We start from the raw sequence: 24,541 nt of genomic DNA on the forward strand, positions 1-24,541 counted from the left end.
CATTCAATTTACAAGAAAATGCATTTCCCAAATTTTTGAAAAATAATCGTTGAAATTATTATGTATAAGATTTGGTTTTATATTTTTTATATAGAAAATTGATATTTATCTAAATAAAATATACAAATAAATTATTATTTGGCAGTGGGTTGTTATAAGAACAAAGGCAAAAATAAATATGATAATGGGTAGTTGAGTATAAAAAGTAATTTTTAATGTAAATTATAATTTTATAAATATAAAATTATTGTTCAATATAAAAATGAAAAGGCAAAAAATAGAAATGAAGAAAAATTTGATAACGTGAAATGGTGAAATATATTTGTGCTGCAATAATTTCACCAATCTCGATTTCAAGGGGCAGCTGCCCTGAATGAAATAATGCAAGTTTTACTTTGGCTGATCTTGTCATATGAGGATCAACTTATTTGATGTATCTTTTTTGTGTAAATTATCAAATTATTTATTTGTCACATTTTCTGGTAGTAAAAGTAACAGAGTCTACCATTTTGTGCCAAGATGATCTACTAACCAGACTCTTAATTGGCTTGAACAATCTAATTCAAAGATTTCAATATGTGTTTGAATAAAACAAATTATTGATAAATTTTGTGTCTAATCTATAATTTGCATGTGCATTTATTGTACATAAATTCTTAAAAGAAAAGAAAAGAAAAGAAAAGAAAAGAAAAGGAAAGGAAAGGAGCAAGTGAACCCCATTGACCGAAAAGAGATTCCCCTGCTGCTTTTTTTCAGCTAATGGAACAGGTGAACCCCAACTATGGCCAGGAAAAGTTTTTAATTAAAAAAAAATTTAAGCTGGCTACCGGGCAACCTGCAAGTTTTTTTTTTTTTTTTTTTAAAGTTAAGCTGCAGGCTATCAGCCGTCAGTAGGCCGCCGATGGGTAGGGTTCGGGCTGAAATTTATCATTCTGGATCTAAATCCGTCATACTACGCCTATGCCGGATCCGACCCGTCTACTCGACGGGTCTTCTACTCTTTTTTCCGGAACCGAGAACCGAATCCGATGGGTCTTGGATCCAGATTGGGTCTACCCAAAAAAAAGAAACCTGTCATAGAATCAGGATGTTGGGGTTGATTTCTAGATGATGCCGCTGCATTTGAGAAGTAGTAGTGCAGGTGCCAGAGAAAACATTACCCGTACTTACTAGCAACAAAAAGGATTTGGAGTTTTCACTTTTTTCGGACAAGTCAAAATTTAAGCGATGGGATTAGTAGCCAGTACAAATAAGTAAAGCTTATTTTTTTCCCCCAAAACATGATGAATTTTAAATATACAATAACACCATGAAAACACCAAAAATACCACACACGCATTCCCCATCCACTAGGCTTTCACCATGATTTTCAAAAATACTAGAAACAACCACCATCTTTGACAAAGTCAAAATACTAGAATGGAGGCTTTCACCACGATTTTCAGATACTTTAGGAAGAGAGAGCTGGGCCGCTGGAAGCGCTGGAATATGCTTCTTTGGAGCTGCAACCGTGACAGATAGAGAGGGTGTCCTCGGCAGCCTCGCTAGTCTCTACTATGGCTTCGACAATCAATGGAAATGGTGGACAATCTGGTGGAACTTGGAAGCTCAAAAATGGCTTACTTGCACAAGAAAGAGAGAGAGTGATGGATTTTGTCTTGGAAGCTTGCCCCTTTCACAGCAGATTGGAGAGAGGAATTTCATTTCATGGGAGGCTGGTAAAGCATTGGAGGCAGAGCAAAAGAGAAGACAGAGTGAGAGGCATGTGTGGGTGCGGCTGGAATTGGGGTATTAGATATTAGGCTTTGGAAAATTTGGAAATAGAAGAAGTATTATTGTTTTGATATTGCATATATTTTTAATTATTAATATATTTAAACGGGTCCGGATCGAATACGGGTCCGAATGATAGATTTCGTATTCGACCCGCTTTTTTGTTAGATTAAACGGTTCCAAATCCGGGTTCGGGTAACGGAATTATGTCCCTACCCGTACTCGGAAAAAATTCATGGGTCCGATCCGGGTCTAGACTTGGACCGTTGATAGGCCTAGCCGACAACCTGCAGTTTTTGTCCAAAATTTCCAGTAGCTACCAAGCTCACAGTTAAAAAAAAAAAAAAATCTCTTGCCTACCGGGCTTGGTCAGCTCAATAAACATAGTTTTGTACCACTGCACTGTTAGAACAACGTTGTTCCAATTTTTTTTTTTTTTTTGACAATAATCTGAGCAATTAGCCCAAGCAATTGTAGAAACATTAAGGCACCATTTGGATTGAAGGAAAGACAAGGAAAGAAAAGGAGAGGACTCTAAGAAAGAAGAGTAGTAGAAAGTTGAATCCGTCATCTTGTTTGGATTACAGAAGGAAAGGATAGGAAATTATCACGCATTAGTTACGTTTTTATCTATAATTTAAAAGTTTAATTTATAAACACATTATAAGTTTTTAAGGAAATTTCAAAAATTTTCATTAATTTTGGTCTCCTTTCCCTAGGTTTCCACCCATTTGTGGACAGAAAGCAAGATGATAAAAAATGACTAAATCTTATCCCTCCCGTTTCCTCCCAATCCTTTCCTTTCCCTCCTCAAAAGCTAACCCAAACATAAAAAATCTTATCCCTCCATTTCCTTTCTTTCCTTTTCCCTTCTATTCCCTCAAAAACAAATGATGCCTAAAGCAATAGTAGGGTGCAAACGAGTTGAATCGAGTCGAGTTTTGATCCAATCGAGAGTTGAGTCTCAATTTAGTTTTATGAAGTTCAAATTCGACAAGCTCTCAATGTAAAACTCGAGTTTGAGCTTAAAAAATAAAAAATAAAAATTTTATTTTTAAAAATAAATAAAATAATAATTTTTCTTAATAAATAATAAAATATTAAGGATATATATGTAATTTTTCTATTAAAATAAATAAATAAATGAACACACACACACACACACACACACACACACACACATATATATATATATATATATATATATATAAACGAGTCGGCTCACTAGCTAACAAACTGATTATTTTTAAGCTCGAGGTTGACATGGTTAGATTAACCTTGACTCGAGTTCGATGTTGACCCAGCTTGGACTCGAACTGCTCGCGATCGGTTTGATTCGTTTGCAACCTTAAGTAAGAGTTAATCCATTTGGATATTGATTTAATTTGCTAACAATGGACTGAAAATGAAACCAAACGGCCCAACCATTGCAGGAAAGAGCCAATGCTACATAAACACTTATGATAATTGTTTGGAACTATTTCAGCTATCCAAAAGCTTTCAGACGGGACCAAAGGTAGGTACAACTAGAATTTGGGAAATGTTATTGCATTCCACTTTTTGTTAATCACACTTTAACTATCATTTTTATTATATAATTTTTATTTGCTAGACTATATAATAAAACAAATAGTGGGAGCGCAATTAATAAAAAGTGGAGTTCAAATAATGTGCCTGTTTGGAACCTTGGTTTTTTGCCAAATTTGTATAATACTAGTTTTTTAACAACTTTTGCTACAGGAACTCCAAAAATTTATCAAAATTTTTAACCTATACATTTTAAAATATCCAAAACACAAAAAACCCAAACTTCCTTCCCATTTTCTTCTTCTTTCTCCCTCACCCCAACCCGCCACCATCTCCGTCGGCGGCCACCACCTCCGCCGCTGGTTCCGACGCCGATCACCTCTTCCGGTGCCGATCTTTTTTTTTTTTTTTCTCTTTCTCCCTCTCCCCATCTTCCTCCCCTGCCATCCTCCCCCTTTGCCCGATTTTGATCCTCTCTCTTTTTTTTTTCTCCCTCTCCCTCTCCCTTACTCCTCCCCCACCATCCTTCCCCTTTCCCTTCTCCTCTGGCTGGTCGCCAGACTAGATCGCACCTAGGGAGGGTGAGGGTAGCGGGGGAAGAGGAGTAGAGGGGGAGAAGGAAAATTGCAAAAAAAAAAAAAATTTTCAGGTGCCAGTAGATTGAGCAGAGGCGGGCGAGGGAAGGGGGATGGGGAGAGGGGAGGAGAGGGGTGGTGGAGGAGGGAGAAAAGGGGTGGTGGGGAAGGAAATGGGTGGTGGGGGAGGCAGAGGGGAGGAAATGGGTGGCGGGGGAAGGAAGGGGAAGGGGAGAGGGAGAAGAGGGGTGATGGGGGAGGGAGAGGGAGGAGTGGCGGGCAGGAGAGGGGGAGAAAAAAAAGTTGCAGAAAAACCCAAAGCTGCATTGGCAGTGATCTGAAGAGGGAATAGGGGAGGGGGAAGGGGAAGGGAGAAGAAGCGGGAAGGGAGGAAGGAAAAGAAAAAAGAAAGAAAGAAAGAAAGAAAAAAAGAAAAAAGAAAAAGAAAGAAAGAAGGAAAAGAAAAAGGAAAAAAAGTTTTTCATCACACAAAAAATTTTTCTACAACTTCTAAAAAAAGTTTTTTCATCTTACAAAGTTTTTCTACAATTTCTACAGTGATCTACAGTAAAATTTTATATAAACACCTAAAAAATTCACCTTCCAAACAGGCCCAATTCATGTGATTGTGCGAGTAACTTTGTTACACACGTAATTTTTTTTTTTTTTTTGCACACTGATTGAATGTACAAGTATAACTTGGTCCATAAGTGTAGAAGTATAACTAGTTAAAGTTTATTAAATTATATGTAACAAACTATTAAGATTATAAATATGTATCTCTATTTTCGTGAATATACTCTATAGGTTTAGTACTTTCTTGAACTAGTATTAAATTCTAATTTTCATTGCGAATTTAACATGTTGAAATTACAACTATTAATGGCTAATTAATCATAATCATAAAGATAAAAATGCTAAATAACTTGCTCAAAATATTAGTATCAAATAATCAAGTAAAACATCATAACTAATTATAGAAAGTTCATTCATAATTTCAGGCATAAATTATAGAAATATATAATAAACACAAAATCAAAACTTGTATAATAACTAAACTTGGAATCAATTAAAAAAAATAAAGAGTTGGGAAGGAAGAAAAATCTTTGTCACATGAGCTGCTTCATTGCCATTTTCGTCTTTCAACTTCATCCTTATTTAGTTAATACACAAGAGAAGATGAACTAACTAAATTTAAATTATCCTACACTAACCTAAAGTAAAGAACTAAGAAACTAATTAAGTTCTACATTTAGTAGTGTTATTCTTAAACTGCCCAAGTTCTCTTGATTCTTGCTTAGATGTGTTTCTGTAGAGAGAAAATTGGTCCAAAAAGGGCATTTTAGAGCTTCAATTCTTCAACTAAAAGATCTGCAATTCCTTCCTCAAAAATGTGAAATTATGGAGCAAATTGTACAAGTTGAACCGCACTTTCGGATGACAATTCGGCTGTACAGTGCTGAACTAGATTGATGCTCTGTTCTTCTCTCGAAAAGCTGCCTGCCATGCATTAGTGAGCCTCCACTACGGATCCAGAGACGGATTCTTATTTCTCTCTTTTCTTTGTGTGCATTGCATTTCTTCTATTTTTACTTGGAAACTGCTTTAAATCATTAAGAATCATCCAAAAATTTTCTTATTTCATTCCAATTGATGATTGAGTCATTAAAACATACGAAAATATGAAGTTTTCACACTTAAGTTCATAGAAATGCAATTTTTCTTACTTCACCACAAAATACAAAATCAACTAGAAATCTAGTTATTTAGTTCTTATAATGGCTAAAACATATCCAAAATCAAGTAATAAAATACATTAAAAATATGAAAAATAAATTCTTATCACTACTCACTTAAAGGAATCACATACAAGACGATTCTAGGCCAAAAAAAGAATATTAGCATTTCAATTTATTTTATCCAATAAATTTAAAAAATATTTAATGGTAAAAATAAGATATTTTAAGTTGAGCATCCAAATAATCTTATGGGGGTCTTTCCTTATAAACTATGTAAAAAGGCATTTCTATCAATTCAAATATTTAAATGATCAACTTCATGGGTTGGAATAAAATAAGGGGTAAAATGAGAAGAAATAAACATTTAGGGATAAACTGCAACTTTGACCAAACCTTAAGCAGATTTTTTGTCATTAACCCTTAATGGAAGGCCAATAATTTACCAACAACACAAAATTCAAATTGTAAAATTTGTACTTGAATATAACATCTGTGACAGCCCCACCTCACTCTAAGGCAAATTAAAGGGTTCGGCAGACCGCCTGCCTAGCTCTCGCCGGGACTCAGTCATACCTCCATCAAAACCAGAATAAAACTACAAGAATCACGACGAAATGGAAGGGCCGCCGCCATGTAGGATCCAACCAAGTACAAGTACACTTTGTTTGCCATGAAAGAATGTACATTCCCGAATATATATATATATATCACATAAACATGAGGAAACATTATAAATATACATATTAATAAGTTTACAAATCCAAAAGGAAACATTGTATTAAGATACATTTAGGGTTTCCAATTTGTCGAGGAGCTATACCAAGAGAACAAAAAAATTTCTAACTAGCTCAACTCATTTCTCTAAACATTGCAGTTCTAAAAGATGGATCCCTGTAAGGAAAACAAGGATAACAGAACGGGGTGAGCTAAAAGCTCAATGAGGTACCAACAGTATAAACAGTAGAATCAGTAGAATTCATGAGAAAGCACTTTGGAGGCAAATATTCACATCAAATACGAGAAATGAATGAACATCACAATGTAAAGGATACAGGTGGCTCTCAGGAGCCGCATCCCCATTGCTATACTTGATCCAGCCTCATTGACCATCCATCAATGTTCGAATAAAGAAACTAGTCCAGTAGAACACCACTTAAAAGCCAAAATCCCGTTCACCAAACATACCTATTACCGGGTCCGAACGCCAAACAGAAACATGAATGGTAATACTCGAGTATACCGGAATCAAGAGTCTCAATACCCAAAGATTCCCCAAGAACAGGTACCCATGGATTGTCAATTATCTTGACCAAGCCCTTGCTGACTCGATTTAATTAACTCCCCATGAGGTTGAGCTCAAGTTTAACATGACGATCAAGTTTAACAGGACGATCGTTGGACACACTTCCAAACGATCGCATAACAAGTACAAGTAACAAGTTCAAGTACATAGCAAGTACGAGTAATAGATTCCAATTCGTTCAGTACAGGCAAGAGAACGAGTGTGATAAAGTATACTCTCGTCTCATACAAGATAAACAGTCAGGAAATATATTCAAATAGCAAGTTGCAAGTACAGAAAATCAGTTTAGCAATAACTCAGGGGAGTGGTGCACTCACCTGATCAAACAAGGATAATTTCAAAAGTTTTCTTCCCAAGTATGGCTTTACTCGCCGGCACCTCCTAGAACAATCAAGGCAAACATTTAAGACTGGACTCCAAGACCTAATAAGTGGAATTCACAAGTAAAACTCGATTACAAGTCAGGTGCCTATCCAAATGAACCATTAATGTAAAGCGAAGAGGTGACTTTGGAGTGAAAAGATAACGATTAGTCCTAAAGGCATTAACAATCTCAAAACCCCTATCTACAATGACTGACCAACTCCAAATTTGAAATAGAAAATGAAAGTAAGATCGATACTAGGAAAATAGGATTTTTCAGTTTCATGCAACCCTATATGAAAAATCATATCTCAAGTTTTATAGGTCCAAAATTAGTAAAAGTTATACCGTTGGAAAATAAATTCAAAGGGCTATAACTTTCCAGAGAACACCCTCATAAGATTCAGAATGCAAGTCAGTCATATTCAAGCCTCAAGTTGCTGCTTTATTCAGTGAAAGACAGAACAGGTACAATATTTCAGTCAACTTTGAAAATCACCATAAATGGTACAAACATAAACAGGGTCTGAAATTTACATGGTTTATAACCCTATGAATTTAGTTTAAAACACAACAAACGGAACTCAATTCCGACATTCCTACATCAAGATATAGCAAATTTCCGGAGACTGTGCAGAAGTTCCACGAAAATTTTGACAGCATTTCCCTTGTCTTTCCTTACTTTCCAACCAAACCTCAACACCCACAAATCACAAGCTATCAAACACCTTTAATTAGAGCCACAACAAGGCTCGAATACGAGTCATAAACCGAATCCACATATCACTAGAGTAAAATCATATGGAACGTATAAGTGCAAAATCAAACTAGGACATATGCGGAAACGAAGTTTGGGTTGGAAAACAAAAGGCAGATTTGCTGTTGCTTAGCGGAATTAACACAACTGAAGCTATCCTCATCGGATTGAGGTGTAATTTACACCATTTTGAAGCTAAGAGAAATGGCTACAATGTTGAAGAAGGCCACTCAGTCCAGTTTGCAATGTATCTAAGTCAAATTTACCAAAACAACCCCAGGTTTTCCAATTCAAAGTTTACTGTGGCAGTCCTGATTCATTCAGTCATATCTCAGCATATACAACTTCAATTCAAGTGATTCTAAAGCTATTTGAAAGCTAAGATACAAGGCTATAAGTCTTACGAAAACACCAACAACCAAATCAGTAGTATTCCTGACCAAACTAACCAATTACAGAAGCGGATTAGCAGGTTCGGACATAAACAGGGTAGCAGGGGTATTTCAGTCTTTTCACAAGCTACGTTGCTCCGATTGAGCTGAAATTTTGCAGGCAACTATAAAATATCATTTTCTACAACTTTCATGTTTTAACCCAAGGCTAATTCAGCCTCTAACTAGGGGAAACAGTACCGGGCAGAAGGGGAAAAAATGAAAACCCTAATCTGGAAATTTCGGTTCAAAGCGAAAATTTTCCGCAAATAGCTACAATTTACGCATCCAAGTTTCATTCTAAACCATTCCAAGCCATCATCCATAGCTCAACAACATTAAACATATAAAAATAGAAAAATCATGAATAAATAGAAAAATTCACCTATTTCAACCAAAAATCACAAAATAGCACCTAAAATTATCTCTTTAACTCACATAAGGTACCAATTAGACATTATTAGGATCAAAAGGAAGGTTCCTTGGTCACATACCTTGCAAATCCAAGAAAAGACCCAATTTAACACCTTGGTCTTCCAAACCACTTCGCAACCAACCTTAATACCACTAAACTAAGAGGTTTTATGGAGTAATTTGAAGATTAAACGGTTGAATTGAAAGATTGGGCAAGATTAGAGGTAAGAAAGTGGAGAAGTTTTTCTTCCTTTTTGCTTGAAGATGGCTGGCCAAGAAGATGAAGAAAATGAGAAATTTTTGGTCAATTTTTGTTTTAATTGGTAAAGTAATGAATAGTGGTCAAAATTTAAAAATAAATCACAAGGTGACAATTGTAGGGATGGCAACGGGGCGGGGTTGGGGCGGGGGACCCCTCCCCCGTCCCCCGCCCCGTTGCCTATTAGTTCCCCCCGTCCCCCGCCTCTCGCTTGCCCAGCACCGCTTCCCCCGCGGGTGCCCCCGCGGGGTTAATAAAATTTTATTATATAATTTTATTATAATTAAATTTTAATAAATAATCAAGTACTAAAATATCAACGCATCACCAAATTATTATTCATTGTAATTTTACAATTGAAACTCATAAAAACAATCAAAAAGAAGTTATTTGAATACAATCCAATATGATGAAATAAATATAACTAAAATAGTCAAGTTTTCATTTTTAGTACAAATGCAATCACTAATTCATTATTGTGTTTGTGCTTTTTTTTGAGAAAAAAGTGTTATTCTATTAAGTGTAATTAGAAATTTAGTATAAATGTATTAGTAAATTTAGTATAACTAATTAATAAATTTTATTAGTAGACATGTATAATTATTCATATAATTGATAATATCAATTATATTACATAAACTACTATACATTATATAATACATCTAACTAATAATATCATTATCATAAGTTTATAACTAATTAACTTACATACTATATATAATTATATATATAATTATATTATTTTTTTGAGGGTGCCCCGTTTCTAAGCGGGGGGAATCCCCCGCTCCACCCCCCGCCCCAACCCCCGCCCCGAGAGCCCCCCGCGGGGCGGGTTCCCCCCATTGCCATCCCTAGACACTTGTCAGCCTCATAAATGCTAAGCTATTCTTTTGTTTCCTCAACACTCATCCAAATGATATTTTCTAATTATCTCTTAACACCTAATAAATTAAACCCTGTATACAAAACTTAACCTAATTGGCCGAATATTACTGAACTTTTCGCACTAGCGGGTCCCACGCCCGGTATACGCTCCAAAAATCTCATGAACTCAATTATACTAGAAAAATGTTTTAAAAATCCTATTTACTCATAAAACGAGTTAGAAAATTTTCTAATAAAGAAATCACAGAAAAACATGCGATTAAATAAAACAAAACCCTAGAAAATACGAAAATTTACGGGTTCTCACACTCTCTCCCCCTTAAAAGAATTTCGTTCTCGAAATTCCTTATCATCGTCTTTTTCGGGATACAAAAATTTTACTATTTCCATCTCACAATCAAATTGAGTATCATACTTAGCTAACCAATCTGTACCCCTTCACTAACTAGGCTTATTGAATTCTTTTGTATAGTTTCTTCTTCCTTGCCAAATTGCAATTCTTATACACCATTCTAGTGGGCAAACGGTGGGATACTAGAATCTTACCTTCCATGTCCTTAAATGGGTCAGAGACTTGATGTTGTTCTAAGGAGTACACCCGAACTGACACTTTCGATCCATTCTTTTCCGTCTTCGACTGGTCAGGATTGGTGGTGGTTGGCTGTTGGCTGTTGGCTCCTACTCCCTTTTCGAGATCGGCTTGGGCAATTTGCGATTTGATGATCTGCGCTCCCACAACGCAGACATTTCCTTCCTTGCTTTCAGCAGACATCTTCCATATGATTCGGGTTCCCACAGTACCCGCAGGGACCACGAGAAGCGGAGACTGAGCCTCTCTGTGAAGCACTACTTGACATTCTAGGTAATTGTACTCCCCCATTTCCCCTTCCAATCTTAGGAGGCGTACCCTTATCCCCTTACTCTGAGATACTTCCAGGAAATCCCCTTTTCTTAGTTTGAAAGTTTCTAACTTGAAATCTTGCGCTTTCAACTCGTTGAGCTTTTTCTATCGCATCACTAAAGGTATTGAATTGGGCTATAGCCAGGTCTTTCTGGATCTCAACGTTTAATTCTTGGACAAAACGCCTTATCCTCCTTTGCTCAGTCACTATTAGTTCGGGAGCGAACTTGGACAATCTGGTGAACTGGCTCTCATATTCGGCGACGGTTTGAGTTCCCTGGCTGAGCCTAATAAACTCATCTTCTTTCTTTTCCTGGATCAGGGGTGGAAAATACTTCGTGTTGAACTCTCTCATGAAATTCACCCACGTCCTTGGGGTTTGTTCTCTTTTTCATTTCAGTCTTATGATGTTCCACCAAGAACGGGCTGCTCCCTCTAGTTGGAAGACAACAAATGTGACCTGTCGCTCCTCAGTATAATGTAACGCGGCAAATATATCAATTATCTTCTTTAGCCATCTCTCGGCCACGTCAGGGTCTGGTCCCCCCAGGAATTTAGGTGGCGAGAACTTTTGAAATCTTTCGAGGGCTCTATCCTCACCCTCAATGTGATTACCAGGGTTTCCTGGCTGATATTAGGATTTTGACCCTGATGTTCTATTACGTGTGCCAAAAGGTCAGTCATACGTTGGATAGCGGCAGCTACCTGAACGTTAGGGTCCACTCCAAGTTCGGGATTAGGTTCAGGCATTGGTTCCCGATTTCCTCTTTCATTTGAGGTTCCGCGCTCCCGTCCCTATCCACTACAAGTACCGTCCATTTGGTTTAACCAGTCTAGGGGTGAAGCGCGAATATAATATTAAAACAAAGTATGCAGGTATAAGTGATAGATGTAGGCAATATACATATAACACATCTAACACAGACAGATCACACAATAGCAATCAATTAAATACAAGCAAAAGGAAGCATCATGAATATTACTAACTAGATCAATGGTACAAGACCAACCAACTCAAAGTTGTCCCTCTTTAGGGTTCCGGGCACGATCCACCAGAATAACCTAATTTATATCTTAGGCAGGGTCAATCATCCTTAGTTTTACGCTAACACATTACATGATGTCCCGTAGAAGCAAATTCTAGTTCGCCCAAGTCACTTCTAACCTAGGCTCTCATCTATTTAGTAGTCGGGTACAAGAATCCCAAAATAAGATAATTCACAACTTGGGCTGGCCAGTCCCAAGGCTAATTCATCTACAATTGAGATTCTTACCTGACCTACATATCTACTATCCCAAAGTGCCATGATAAAGATTTATAACTTATAACGCTTCATGATCCATAGCTTAAGCTCAAAGAGCACTCATACATTGGTACACATTCATGGAATCGGGACCATAACACCACTTGGCCCAAACTCACTCCGCGCAGAGACCACGCGAAGTGGCTTTGATACCACCTGTGACAGTCCCACCTCACTCTAAGGTGAACCAAAAGGTTCGGCGGACCGCCTGCCCAGCTCTCGCCGGGACTCAGTCATACCTCCATCAAAACCGAAATAAAACTACAAGAATCACGACGAAATGGAAGGGCCGCCGCCATGTAGGATCCAACCAAGTACAAGTACACTTTGTTTGCCATGAAAGAATGTACATTCCCGAATATATATATATCACATAAATATGAGGAAACATTTTAAATATACATATTAGTAAGTTTACAAATCCAAAAGGAAACATTGTATTAAGATATATTTAGGATTTCCAAGTTGTCGAGGAGCTATACCAAGAGAACAGAAGAATTTCTAACTAGCTCAACTCATTTCTCAAAACATTGCAGTTCCAAAAGATGATTCCTTGTAAGGAAAACAAGGATAACAGAATGGGGTGAGCTAAAAGCTCAATGAGATACCAACAGTATAAACAGTAGAATCAGTAGAATTCATGAGAAAGCACTTTGAAGGCACATATTCACATCAAATGCGAGAAATGAATGAACACCATAATGTAAAGGATACAAGTGGCTCTCAGGAGCCAAATCCCCATTGCTATACTTGATCCAGCCTCGTTGACCCTCCGTCAATGTTCGAATAAAGAAACCAGTCCAGTAGAACACCATTTTAACGCCAAAACTCCGTTCACCAAACATACCCCTTATCGGGCTCGAACGCCAAACAGGAACAGGAATGGTAATACTCGAGTATACCGGAATCAAGAGTCTCAATACCCAAAGATTCCCCAAGAACAGGTACCCATGGATTGTCAATTATCTTGACCAAGCCCTTGCTGATTCGATTTAATTAACTCCCCATGAGGTTGAGCTCAAGTTTAACATGACGATCAAGTTTAACAGGACGATCGTTGGACACACTTCCAAACGATCGCATAACAAGTACAAGTAACAAGTTCAAGTACATAGCAAGTACGAGTAATAGATTCCAATTCGTTCAGTACAGGCAAGAGAACGAGTGTGATAAAGTATACCCTCGTCTCATACAAGATAAACAGTCAGGAAATATATTCAAATAGCAAGTTGCAAGTACAGAAAATCAGTTTAGCAATAACTCAGGGGAGTGGTGCACTCACCTGATCAAACAAGGATAATTTCAAAAGTTTTCTTCCCAAGTATGGCTTTACTCGCCGGCACCTCCTAGAACAATCAAGGCAAACACTTAAGACTGGACTCCAAGACCTAATAAGTGGAATTCACAAGTAAAACTCGATTACAAGTCAGGTGCCTATCCAAATGAACCATTAATGTAAAGCGAAGAGGTGACTTTGGAGTGAAAAGATAACGATTAGTCCTAAAGGCATTAACAATCTCAAAACCCCTACCTACAATGACTGACCAACTCCAAATTTGAAATAGAAAATGAAAGTAAGATCGATACTAGGAAAATAGGATTTTTCAGTTTCATGCAACCCTATATGAAAAATCATATCTCAAGTTTTATAGGTCCAAAATTAGTAAAAGTTATACCGTTGGAAAATAAATTCAAAGGGCTATAACTTTCCAGAGAACACCCTCATAAGATTCAGAATGCAAGTCAGTCATATTCAAGCCTCAAGTTGCTGCTTTATTCAGTGAAAGACAGAACAGGTACAATATTTCAGTCAACTTTGAAAATCACCATAAATGGTACAAACATAAACAGGGTCTGAAATTTACATGGTTTATAACCCTATGAATTTAGTTTAAAACACAACAAACGGAACTCAATTCCGACATTCCTACATCAAGATATAGCAAATTTCCGGAGACTGTGCAGAAGTTCCACGAAAATTTTGACAGCATTTCCCTTGTCTTTCCTTACTTTCCAACCAAACCTCAACACCCACAAATCACAAGCTATCAAACACCTTTAATTAGAGCCACAACAAGGCTCGAATACGAGTCATAAACCGAATCCACATATCACTAGAGTAAAATCATATGGAACGTATAAGTGCAAAATCAAACTAGGACATATGCGGAAACGAAGTTTGGGTTGGAAAACAAAAGGCAGATTTGCTGTTGCTTAGCGGAATTAACACAACTGAAGCTATCCTCATCGGATTGAGGTGTAATTTACACCATTTTGAAGCTAAGAGAAATGGCTACAATGTTGAAGAAGGCCACTCAGTCCAGTTTGCAATGTATCTAAGTCAAATTTACCAAAACAACCCCAGGTTTTCCAATTCAAAGTTTACTGTGGCAGTCCTGATTCATTCAGTCATATCTCAGCATATACAACTTCAATTCAAGTGATTCTAAAGCTATTTGAAAGCTAAGATACAAGGCTATAAGTCTTACGAAAACACCAACAACCAAATCAGTAGTATTCCTGACCAAACTAACCAATTACAGAAGCGGATTAGCAGGTTCGGACATAAACAGGGTAGCAGGGGTATTTCAGTCTTTTCACAAGCTACGTTGCTCCGATTGAGCTGAAATTTTGCAGGCAACTATAAAATATCATTTTCTACAACTTTCATGTTTTAACCCAAGGCTAATTCAGCCTCTAACTAGGGGAAACAGTACCGGGCAGAAGGGGAAAAAATGAAAACCCTAATCTGGAAATTTCGGTTCAAAGCGAAAATTTTCCGCAAATAGCTACAATTTACGCATCCAAGTTTCATTCTAAACCATTCCAAGCCATCATCCATAGCTCAACAACATTAAACATATAAAAATAGAAAAATCATGAATAAATAGAAAAATTCACCTATTTCAACCAAAAATCACAAAATAGCACCTAAAATTATCTCTTTAACTCACATAAGGTACCAATTAGACATTATTAGGATCAAAAGGAAGGTTCCTTGGTCACATACCTTGCAAATCCAAGAAAAGACCCAATTTAACACCTTGGTCTTCCAAACCACTTCGCAACCAACCTTAATACCACTAAACTAAGAGGTTTTATGGAGTAATTTGAAGATTAAACGGTTGAATTGAAAGATTGGGCAAGATTGGAGGTAAGAAAGTGGAGAGATTTTTCTTCCCTTTTGCTTGAAGATGGCTGGCCAAGAAGATGAAGAAAATGAGAAATTTTTGGTCAATTTTTGCTTTAATTGGTAAAGTAATGAATAGTGGTCAAAATTCAAGAATAAATCACAAGGTGACACTTGTCACCCTCATAAATGCTAAGCTATCCTTTTGTTTCCTCAACACTCATCCAAATGATATCCTCTAATTATCTCTTAGCACCTAGTAAATTAAACCCTGTATACAAAATTTAACCTAATTGGCCGAATATTACCGAACTTTCCGCACTAGCGGGTCCCACGCCCGGTATACGCTCCAAAAATCTCATGAACTCAATTATACTAGAAAAATATTTTAAAAATCCTATTTACGCATAAAACGAGTTAGAAAATTTTCTAATAAAGAAATTACAGAAAAACGTGCGATTAAATAAAACAAAACCCTAGAAAATACGAAAATTTACGGGTTCTCACAACATCTCTTTTACAAAGTTGTACAAAGTGTAGGGCAAATTATAAGAATTAATTTTCTATATATAGATCCATGATAATTAATCAGAATTCGAATTTGAAATTTAAATTATGCACATTTATCATGCATCTAACTGTGATAGCCCGTGGATACATTGATAATGTATATAAAATTAATTCAAATTATATCGGGTTCAAAAAAAAGAGCTATGTCATCGACCAACGATTTCATTGACCATTGTTATTGACTTACTGCCCCTCTCCCATTACCGAAGCACTGCATGCGTCTGGGTTGATGCTTTGGAGGCCTAAACGGCTGACGCGATCATAGAAATAATAATAGACTCAAAATTGCAGCTAATAATGCAGGGTTTGAGACTTGACAGGAGGAGAGGGAAGGGTTCTTTTACTACAAAAGGCATCGTTTCACGATGCAGACATTTAGAAATGATCGATTACTTTCAATCCATATCAACTTTCAAATCAAATTGGGCATCTTATCAAGTTTATGCCCCAAACGAAAATTGCCAAGCAGACTCGGGATAAGCATTCAACATGAAAGATTAAGATTCGCCAGGGAATCCCGCACTTTGGCATGCATTTGTCATCCCGCAGAATTAGATTCTCGCCAGTGAGGAATCTCAAAAACAGGAAAAGCTTAGTGACTGAGATAATCAAGTAGTCCAGTAAGGTTAAGCAAAAGAGTAGCAGTAATCTCGGGAAAATAAGACGCCTGCAAGAACATTCATCAGCTTACAAAAAGTGGGATAATCAAGTAGTCTAGTTAATTTCTCTTTCATTTGGTTCGACTTCTTCATGTTACCAAGTTCAAAGCAGAGATAGTCATCCGATATAGCAATTGTAGTGCATAACTTCACAATTTTTAGTTTGCCTGTCAAATAGATAGGTGAACCATAAATAAAACTGCACAGTTGTAATTTTATCAATTGTTTCTATTCTCTGATGCACCTAAAATGTCATATGTCTTCATGTTAAGGGCCGAAAAGCGTAGATCACACAGCACTGGTGAGGCTAGAATCCCCTAGCACTCGGAAGACTAAAGGTGTTGGGATTTGGGAACATCTGCAATTCATCATGAACTCCTACATGGAAGGCCTCTATATATTGAGTGACTACAGGAAACAGACGGGCAAATCGTGCTACATATAAGGTGCAGTTAGTCACAAGTCTGGCGAAATCTAGGACCGTGACGGGACACCGAATAGGAAAATAATCAGTGGACTCTTGATCTCCTAGATGAATTTTCTTGCACTTCGTTGCCAATTGCCATATCTGTTTCCGTTTTATATATTTTCTAATACAGGTTTATACAGTGTTTTCCATATTAGTATGCGTAGTTGGCTATTTTATTATCTTCCTTTGACGATACTAAGAATAATATAGTGTAAAATGAGAGTAACTGGTCCCTCTAGTATAGCTTTGATTAGCAGCAGGTTCTGATAAAAAAGCAGAAGTCACAATGTTTACTGTTTACCTCCACAAAAAATTGACGTAGCACAACCAAAATGATACTTGCCCATGATCAGCTCATGTTCAGCTTGATAGTTCACTCATTCAAGTTCACGAATCCTGTTAAATGTTAAACTAGCAACCAACTGCCCTATTCCCTTCCCCATCTCTTACTTCCCCCCCTCTAGCTCTAAAAAAATGTACTTCAAAAAAAAATTAAAGCTACTAGGATCGTTACTAAAAGTGTTGAACATATCCATTTGAAAGTAATGCATTTGAAATTTACTATTGAGTGAAAAACTTCATGTGGAATCGTGTGCCTACTTAACTACAAGTCCCTAAAATGTGGAAATTCACGACAGTGTAATATTAATAGGTAGGCATGTGAGCTGATCATCGCTGCACAAGACTTTAAGCCACCTTCATTTGCACAGATCACCGCAAAAACATAAGGTCAAATCTGCAAATGAAATAGCTTCAAGCGAACATGATCCAATTTTCAGCTTGGATGAGAAATGGAGGGAGAAACACCAAAATTATTGGCTCGTGTTCAAAAGCACACTCAATGGAGGATCAGAAAGTAGATTGATTCCCATCGATAGGTAACATAAATCTAGAAGAAGGACACTTTTGGATTCCCTGTGTTTGATATGAAATTATTTTGGATTCAATCTACCAAAATTATTCGCTCATGTTCAAACACAGGCTTTATGACATCTTCTACTGTGACTTGCTGACATTGTACTTTTGCTCATTCAGTAGACATGAAGGAACACCAAGAATTTGTATTGCCATCTAAATAACAACCGAAGCTTCAAGTTCAAGAGTCGCCATTCAGTTGATATATAGGCAAAGGGCAAGTAGACTGTCTTCTATCTGTTCCGATTGAATTTTATCCAAAATAAAATTATCCAAAGTACTTAGGCTCCCCCTTCAAACTCTAGGGTCGTCCAATGTGTTTTGATTGCTTTTAGGGATAGTTTCGGAAACCAACTTTGAGATTTCTAACACTCTCACTCGCGTCCCCTAAGATTTCTAAAATTACTCTAACCTCGCCTAAGCTCAATGTTTTGGTAAGAAATTCAGCCTATGTCAGAAAAAGTGGCTTTAAAAAAATGTTTTGAGTAGTAAGATGATAATTTTATAAAAAAGTGCTTTTCATGAAGTTGTATTTCTAAAAGAAAGGAATGTTATCTATAACAGGATGTGAGGTAATGTTGGGTGTCTGAATTGATATTTGTTGTTTAATTATATATTAATAGCACCTCAAATAATTAAATAGTAAATATAAATTATTGGATGATTACAAATAAAATCAGATAAAAAAGAGTATAAAATTGAAAATACAATTTCATGGTATGCCATCACATAATACAATCCTTTTATAATTATAATCACATAAAGTGTAATTTTAGTTAAAATTAGGTACTATCAATAGTTAGAATAATGTATACTACATTGTCTATAATATTTCAGATGAGTGCAAAGAGAATTGCCTGAGATATACGCTAGCATATTCAATGCTGGAGCATCAATTTGATAATATCAATTGGTTATACATAGTTGCATATGTTCAGGCGATTAAACCAATGAATCACTACGAGTGTACAATTGATATTATATCCATGAAAGTAAGTTAATCTGAAAACTTTTTGTGAATAATGCTACAAAAAATTCAAAATTATGAGACTAAAATCTTAATCAAATAGAAAAAGGTTCGTGTATTTATATTGAGGTTCTTGCAACAACTTAGAATGAGAAATGGTTCATGAATAAATTTCATCTTCATTATCTATTAGAATTCAAAGAATTTAAGTAGCAGTCAAATCCTTTAAACTCAATGTCAAAAGTTGCACAAAATATGCATTTTGTAGATGAAAATTGGATACTAGTACTATATTTGTTCCTTATGCTGCTGACAATTATAAATGGTTTTTGATTGTTAAATACTTCTCTTTTTAATGCATTCTCTCTTACTTATTAAAATATTTATCTTAATGAAGAATCCTCCCTTTTCATGTCAAATTTGAACTTTTTCCTTGGTAGAAAAACACTTATATTACAACTTGCTATGACGCCTGTACAATAATTTGTTCTATATTGTGATCAATATAGAAATTTTTATTGTCATCTTTTGAATGTCTAATTTCCTTGTATCTGGGATTTGAGCATCAAAGAAAGAAGTGTTTCGCAATTTTGGGTAGCATTCTAGAAGATGAGGATAGAATTAGTATCACAAACAAAATTATGTTCAAGTTTAATTAGTTACTCCATCTTTTTACCTTCATCTTTTAATCTAGTTTAATTAGTTACTCTCAAATTTGTTGACCTAATGCTATTTTGTCCCTAAATTCATTTGTTAACAACCTTAATGGCTCAAGGTATACAAGTAAATTTACCGTATTTTAGGTAAGTAATGAGCCCCAACACACTGTCAGGGGAGATCAATGTAACTTTAGAAACATCAGGGGAGTTTTCTGAAATTATCCCTTGTTTTTATATCCAAAAGACTTTGTAGATACATGCATCAAAGACAAAGCAACGCAAAAGTAGAACATTATAGTATCTTGTTTTCCTGACGAGTTCAATATGAATCTAATGCAGTAATCTCTGTATTTTCTTTATCATGATGAGTATCCAAAGACATTATCCAGCATTTTCTCCTATTTTGACAAAATTTTGGTTGTACAATGACTGCAAAAGCAGGCTGTATCCCTGCACGGTGGACTGACTCGGATATGGCTAGTAAAAAGGAAGACCTAACAGGGACACATGGATACTTAACTGATTTTGCCTCAATGCTTACTTGCTTATTCCCAAGACAATAATGTTAGACGGATCCCAGAGAAATCTGGGGTCTTATTAGTTAATTCATGGCACTAAAACAGTTACAGGGGCAGTGAATGCCGATGGGTAGGTGCTTTGGAGGCTTAAATGGCTCACAAGGACATAGAAATTTCATATATTCAAAATCAGAAGTAATCATGCATAGCATGAGACTATACAGAAACAGGAGAGGGAAGCGTTCTTTACTACAAAGGCATCGTTCCATGGTACAGACGTTCAGAAATGATGGATAACAGTTGATCCGTATTTTCTTTCAAGTCAAAAGGGAACGGTATCTTATCAAGTCTATGCCCTACAGATCGAAAATTGCCAAGGAGACTCGAGATAAGCGTTAAACGTGAAAGCTTTTGATTCGACAGGGAAGATAAGGATCCTGCACTTTGGCAGAATTAGATTCTCAACCGTAAGAAATGACAAGTTTAATAACTGATATTGCCAACTGACAGTATGTTTGATAATATAAAAAAGTGTTGAATCTGAACTTTTTCAGACATTCAGATATTTTAAGTGTTTGATAAATGAAAATCTATTTGTTGAATTTGTTAAGCAGTGCTGAACTTGTGTGTATTTTTTTCAGCATAAGAATCCTAACTGAATACTTAATTCTGATAAGAATCAATAGAATTACTTCAACTATCTTATCTTATCTATCAAATCTACCCTGATTTATTAATTATATTCAAAATTCTTATCTAATTAAATAATATAATATTCTCTATCTAATGATTTTCTATTTCTCTTTTCTTTCTTTTTAATGACTTTTACATCTTCTCCATACTCCTCATATAATATATTTTATCTTTTATATTAATTTGATTTAAAAATAAATATTGTTATTTTCATACCTAAAAATTTTAAACTAATTAAATCATAGGTTCTATTTCTTTTTTGGATGAAAAGATATAAAGGCAAAATTGTTAAATTTAACTTATTAAGTATTCAGTTATGAATGTTTATCAAACAGTATAAATAGATTCAGCATTAAAATTCAGGCATTCATATATTTCTTTTCAGTGCTTAAAATTCAGTAAATTAATTATTTCAATATTCAGATTTCAGAATTCAGACTTCAGAATTCAGATTCACCTTTATCAAACGGAACCTGAGATTAGTAATTGGCATTACTTGATTACTTCCATCATCCGAGTAAAAAGGGCAGAGAAAGACACCTCTACTAAGTACTAACTGATATTAATTCAAAGACATGAAAAGTCTTTTTGGAATTCATATACTAGCTAGACAATTAATGTTCTACTATAAATGATTTCCAAGGAGGCCTGTTAGACATGGACTACCCTCAAGTATATTTTATGGTTAAGTTTGATAGAATGGATAACAAGTGCTTAATTATTGCATTTATTCTTTGTTGAGAGTAAGAGCTGGCGAGCTGCCTCTCAAGCGGCTAATCAATTCATTATTTTCCCCACGTATTAGCTCAAAATTCACCCCTTGATTCGTCCTTTTCAACGTCTCTTTCCTCCTCTATCATGATAGTAGCATTATCTTTTCTTTTTTTTTTTTTCGGTTTTCCCAAAAAAAAAAAAAATGAAGAAAGAGAAGAACATAGTGCTTGATGCCTTTCCTGATGCACAATGACTTTTCAATCAAATACATATTCATAATGAGATTCCCACCATCCCACAAAGGGCATATAGGGCATTTAAGTGCAAAAAAGAGTGCCTATAAATACAAGGAGTCTGTCTTGTTGTTTCATGTGCTAAACTCAGAGCTACCAAGCTTCGACAGTCGCAACCAATTACAAAATCTATTGCCAGTCTTGCTCGCGTCCTAGCTCCTTAAGGAAAAAATGGCCGCCGTCGTTGCCAACCCCCACATCAACATTTCTGAAATCACAGCCAACAGTAATATTCTATACATATTCTTTAAAAATTCACGCATTAGATTTATAGTTCGATTGCATTGCATGTTTATATTCTTTTTAAATAAAAGAGTGGTTTTTATGCTGTTTGGATTAAAACGGGCTTTGCTCCTTGATGGAAATCAGTGAAAGCGGAGGGAGTCCAGTCCCCTGAGATAGAAGCTATAGTGAAGGCACTTTCAGACGACACGATATGGAATACAATCGAGGGATTCAAGGGCAAGGACATGAGCACTCAGGAGAAAATGATTGTATGACTAGTTAGACCTATTTTTTCCTTCGAGTTTTGCATGTGGTTTTGGGAATTATATTACTAAACTACACCAAATAATTGCCCTTCAATTTATTCATAGGTTTTATATCTATTATGACTGGTATTTATTTTGAATGCTTACAATTAAAATCGCCCATGCATATCGGTTTTTAATTCATTCTTTAGGAGAAGGCAATTTGTTTCACAATATCGATTCTGTAAATTCTTAATTTTCACACATTTGAGTACGTACTGAAAAAGTACCACGTAAACTTTGCATTTTGCATTGACTAGTTTTGACAAATCAAAAAAGAATTTCATATACAGTAGCGATAGTGCTAAATTCTTTATTTGAATACAAAAAAGAATGAATAAGGAAGTAGAATGAATTTTGAGGCCATAAATAACTTACAAAAAAACTTGTTTGGAATGAATTTTAAGTCGAACGAATTTTGTACATTCTTCAATTGCTTATGCAATTTATTATTATATTATTATTATTTTTTGTATTTCTAGTTTCTTTCACGTAATGTAGTTTCATATTAATTGATTAAATTTAGTTTTCTGGTTGTTTGTTTGAAAAGGATTCCAATTAATTTTATAAACTCAATCCTTTTTGTAACTAAAAAAGAAATGTTTGGGGTTTACACTGTACAGAACAACATGGTGGCCGGTGGTCACCTGCCTCAAGTCGGTGTTCCTCTTCCAACGCCAGTGAACCCAACTGACCCTCACGTGATCTCGGTCGCAAAATTTGCAGTGGCAAAGTACAACGACAAGCATGGGACAAAACTGGTTTTCAACCGCGTGAATGGCGGCCTGCAGTGGAAAATTGTTATTGGCACTCTCTATATCCTTGTCCTTGCAACTCAGGATTCTAAGGGCACGTATACCGATTATGCAGTGGTTTTTGAGACCTTTTTGGGTCAGAAGTACCTCTTCTGGTATAAGCATTAATCAAGCTTCACTGCCACTCTTCAGCTGAGGATGACTTATGTACTCTATTAAGTACTTTTAATTATATGGTGTCTATGGTGTGGTTTGAGTATGTGTATGGACGTTTAAAACTATGGATGTATTGCTGACAAGCATACGTCTCCCCCACGGCTGTACTACTATGTTAAAGGGTGCACTTGTACCAGCAAAAATGCACCATATTCAATAAATAAAAACAGCCATCTATGTTTGAGTTTGTATACATGTGAGTATCTTGTTCCTCCATTAATTGCATGCAGGTTACAATCTCTGTCTTTTGCACGTCGAAACGTACCATGCTCATGATTACTTTTAAAGTCTTCTAAGTAAATGTTACTTACAGTGAATCCAAACCAGAAAACAAAATGAAAGGTTGACTTATATATCTTCTACATCCTAGAACCATTCTTTTTGTCACCATCCTATCATGTGCTAATTAAGCTTAAAATTGATAGATATGAGCAAATAATGGTCCGTTATCTTTAAGATGTGACAACAAAATTGATAGTTCTAAGTACCATTGGATTATAATACTTATTTCCTAATTTTTATTTGACTTTCAATGGAGTAGAGATTTTGAGAGTCAACACAAATCGTTCAAGCAATCAAGAAGAAAACAAAATGCTATGGTTAATATTAAGGAAAAGTATATGTCGGAATTCATTCACCTTTCAGTTTTTCAACTGTGAATACTGAATAGCGACTAATAACTCTTGAAGTCAAACGCATGCGCAACTCATTTATAGATGTTGGCGATACTAGTAATGATGGTAGTATGAGTTCAGTTGTATACACAGACAAATTGATTGTATAATAAAGAGGGTAGAAGCGTAATATTGGCCCTCAACATTTAGTTCCTGTACAAAAATATGATGGAATTAAACTAAGTTATTCTATTGGTTTATTTCCTAATGCTTTTAGTTTCTTGTTTTGGTGTCCTGTTTATTTAGTTTCCGTATCAGTTAGAAATCTCACATCAGTTTCCAAATAAGTTTCGATTTACAATTGTATTTATTTAGAAAGTTTTGAAGTCTATACATACTAATAGTCTAGTACATTTTTACCTAAAGAGTTGAGTTGTGTCAAGTTGTGAGATATAGCAAAAGGCTCTAGTTGAGAGTTGTGAGTTGTTGTAAACGAAAAACTATGATTTGATATTCTTATTGTTGGGTTTTGAGTTGATAAAATTATTGAGTATTTGTTTGTATGTCTCCTCCTCTTCCGACATATTATTATGTGTCGAAATTGCTTC

At 35.8% G+C, this 24,541-nt stretch overlaps 1 protein-coding gene across 1 annotated transcript; it reads left to right on the forward strand.

Annotated features, from left to right (window-relative positions):
• The first annotated feature begins 21,887 nt into the window (after positions 1-21,887).
• On the forward strand, positions 21,888-23,510 carry LOC113713564 (uncharacterized). The gene is made up of 3 exons (XM_027237318.2): positions 21,888-22,044; positions 22,188-22,312; positions 22,972-23,510. The coding sequence occupies exons 1-3, from the start codon at positions 21,990-21,992 to the stop codon at positions 23,269-23,271; spliced, it is 480 nt and encodes a 159-aa protein (XP_027093119.1). The 5' UTR covers positions 21,888-21,989; the 3' UTR covers positions 23,272-23,510.
• The last annotated feature ends 1,031 nt before the right edge of the window (positions 23,511-24,541 follow it).

This window comes from Coffea arabica, chromosome 10c, assembly GCF_036785885.1.
Source record: "Coffea arabica cultivar ET-39 chromosome 10c, Coffea Arabica ET-39 HiFi, whole genome shotgun sequence".
Classification (NCBI taxonomy): Eukaryota; Viridiplantae; Streptophyta; class Magnoliopsida; order Gentianales; family Rubiaceae; genus Coffea; species Coffea arabica.

Coding starts and splice junctions, on each gene's coding strand:
- LOC113713564 (XM_027237318.2), top strand. CDS start 21,990: ATGGCCGCCGTCGTTGCCAACCCCCACATCAACATTTCTGAAATCACA. Junction 22,045..22,187: donor TTCTGAAATCACAGCCAACA/GTAATATTCTAT, acceptor GATGGAAATCAG/TGAAAGCGGAGGGAGTCCAG. Junction 22,313..22,971: donor GCACTCAGGAGAAAATGATT/GTATGACTAGTT, acceptor TACACTGTACAG/AACAACATGGTGGCCGGTGG.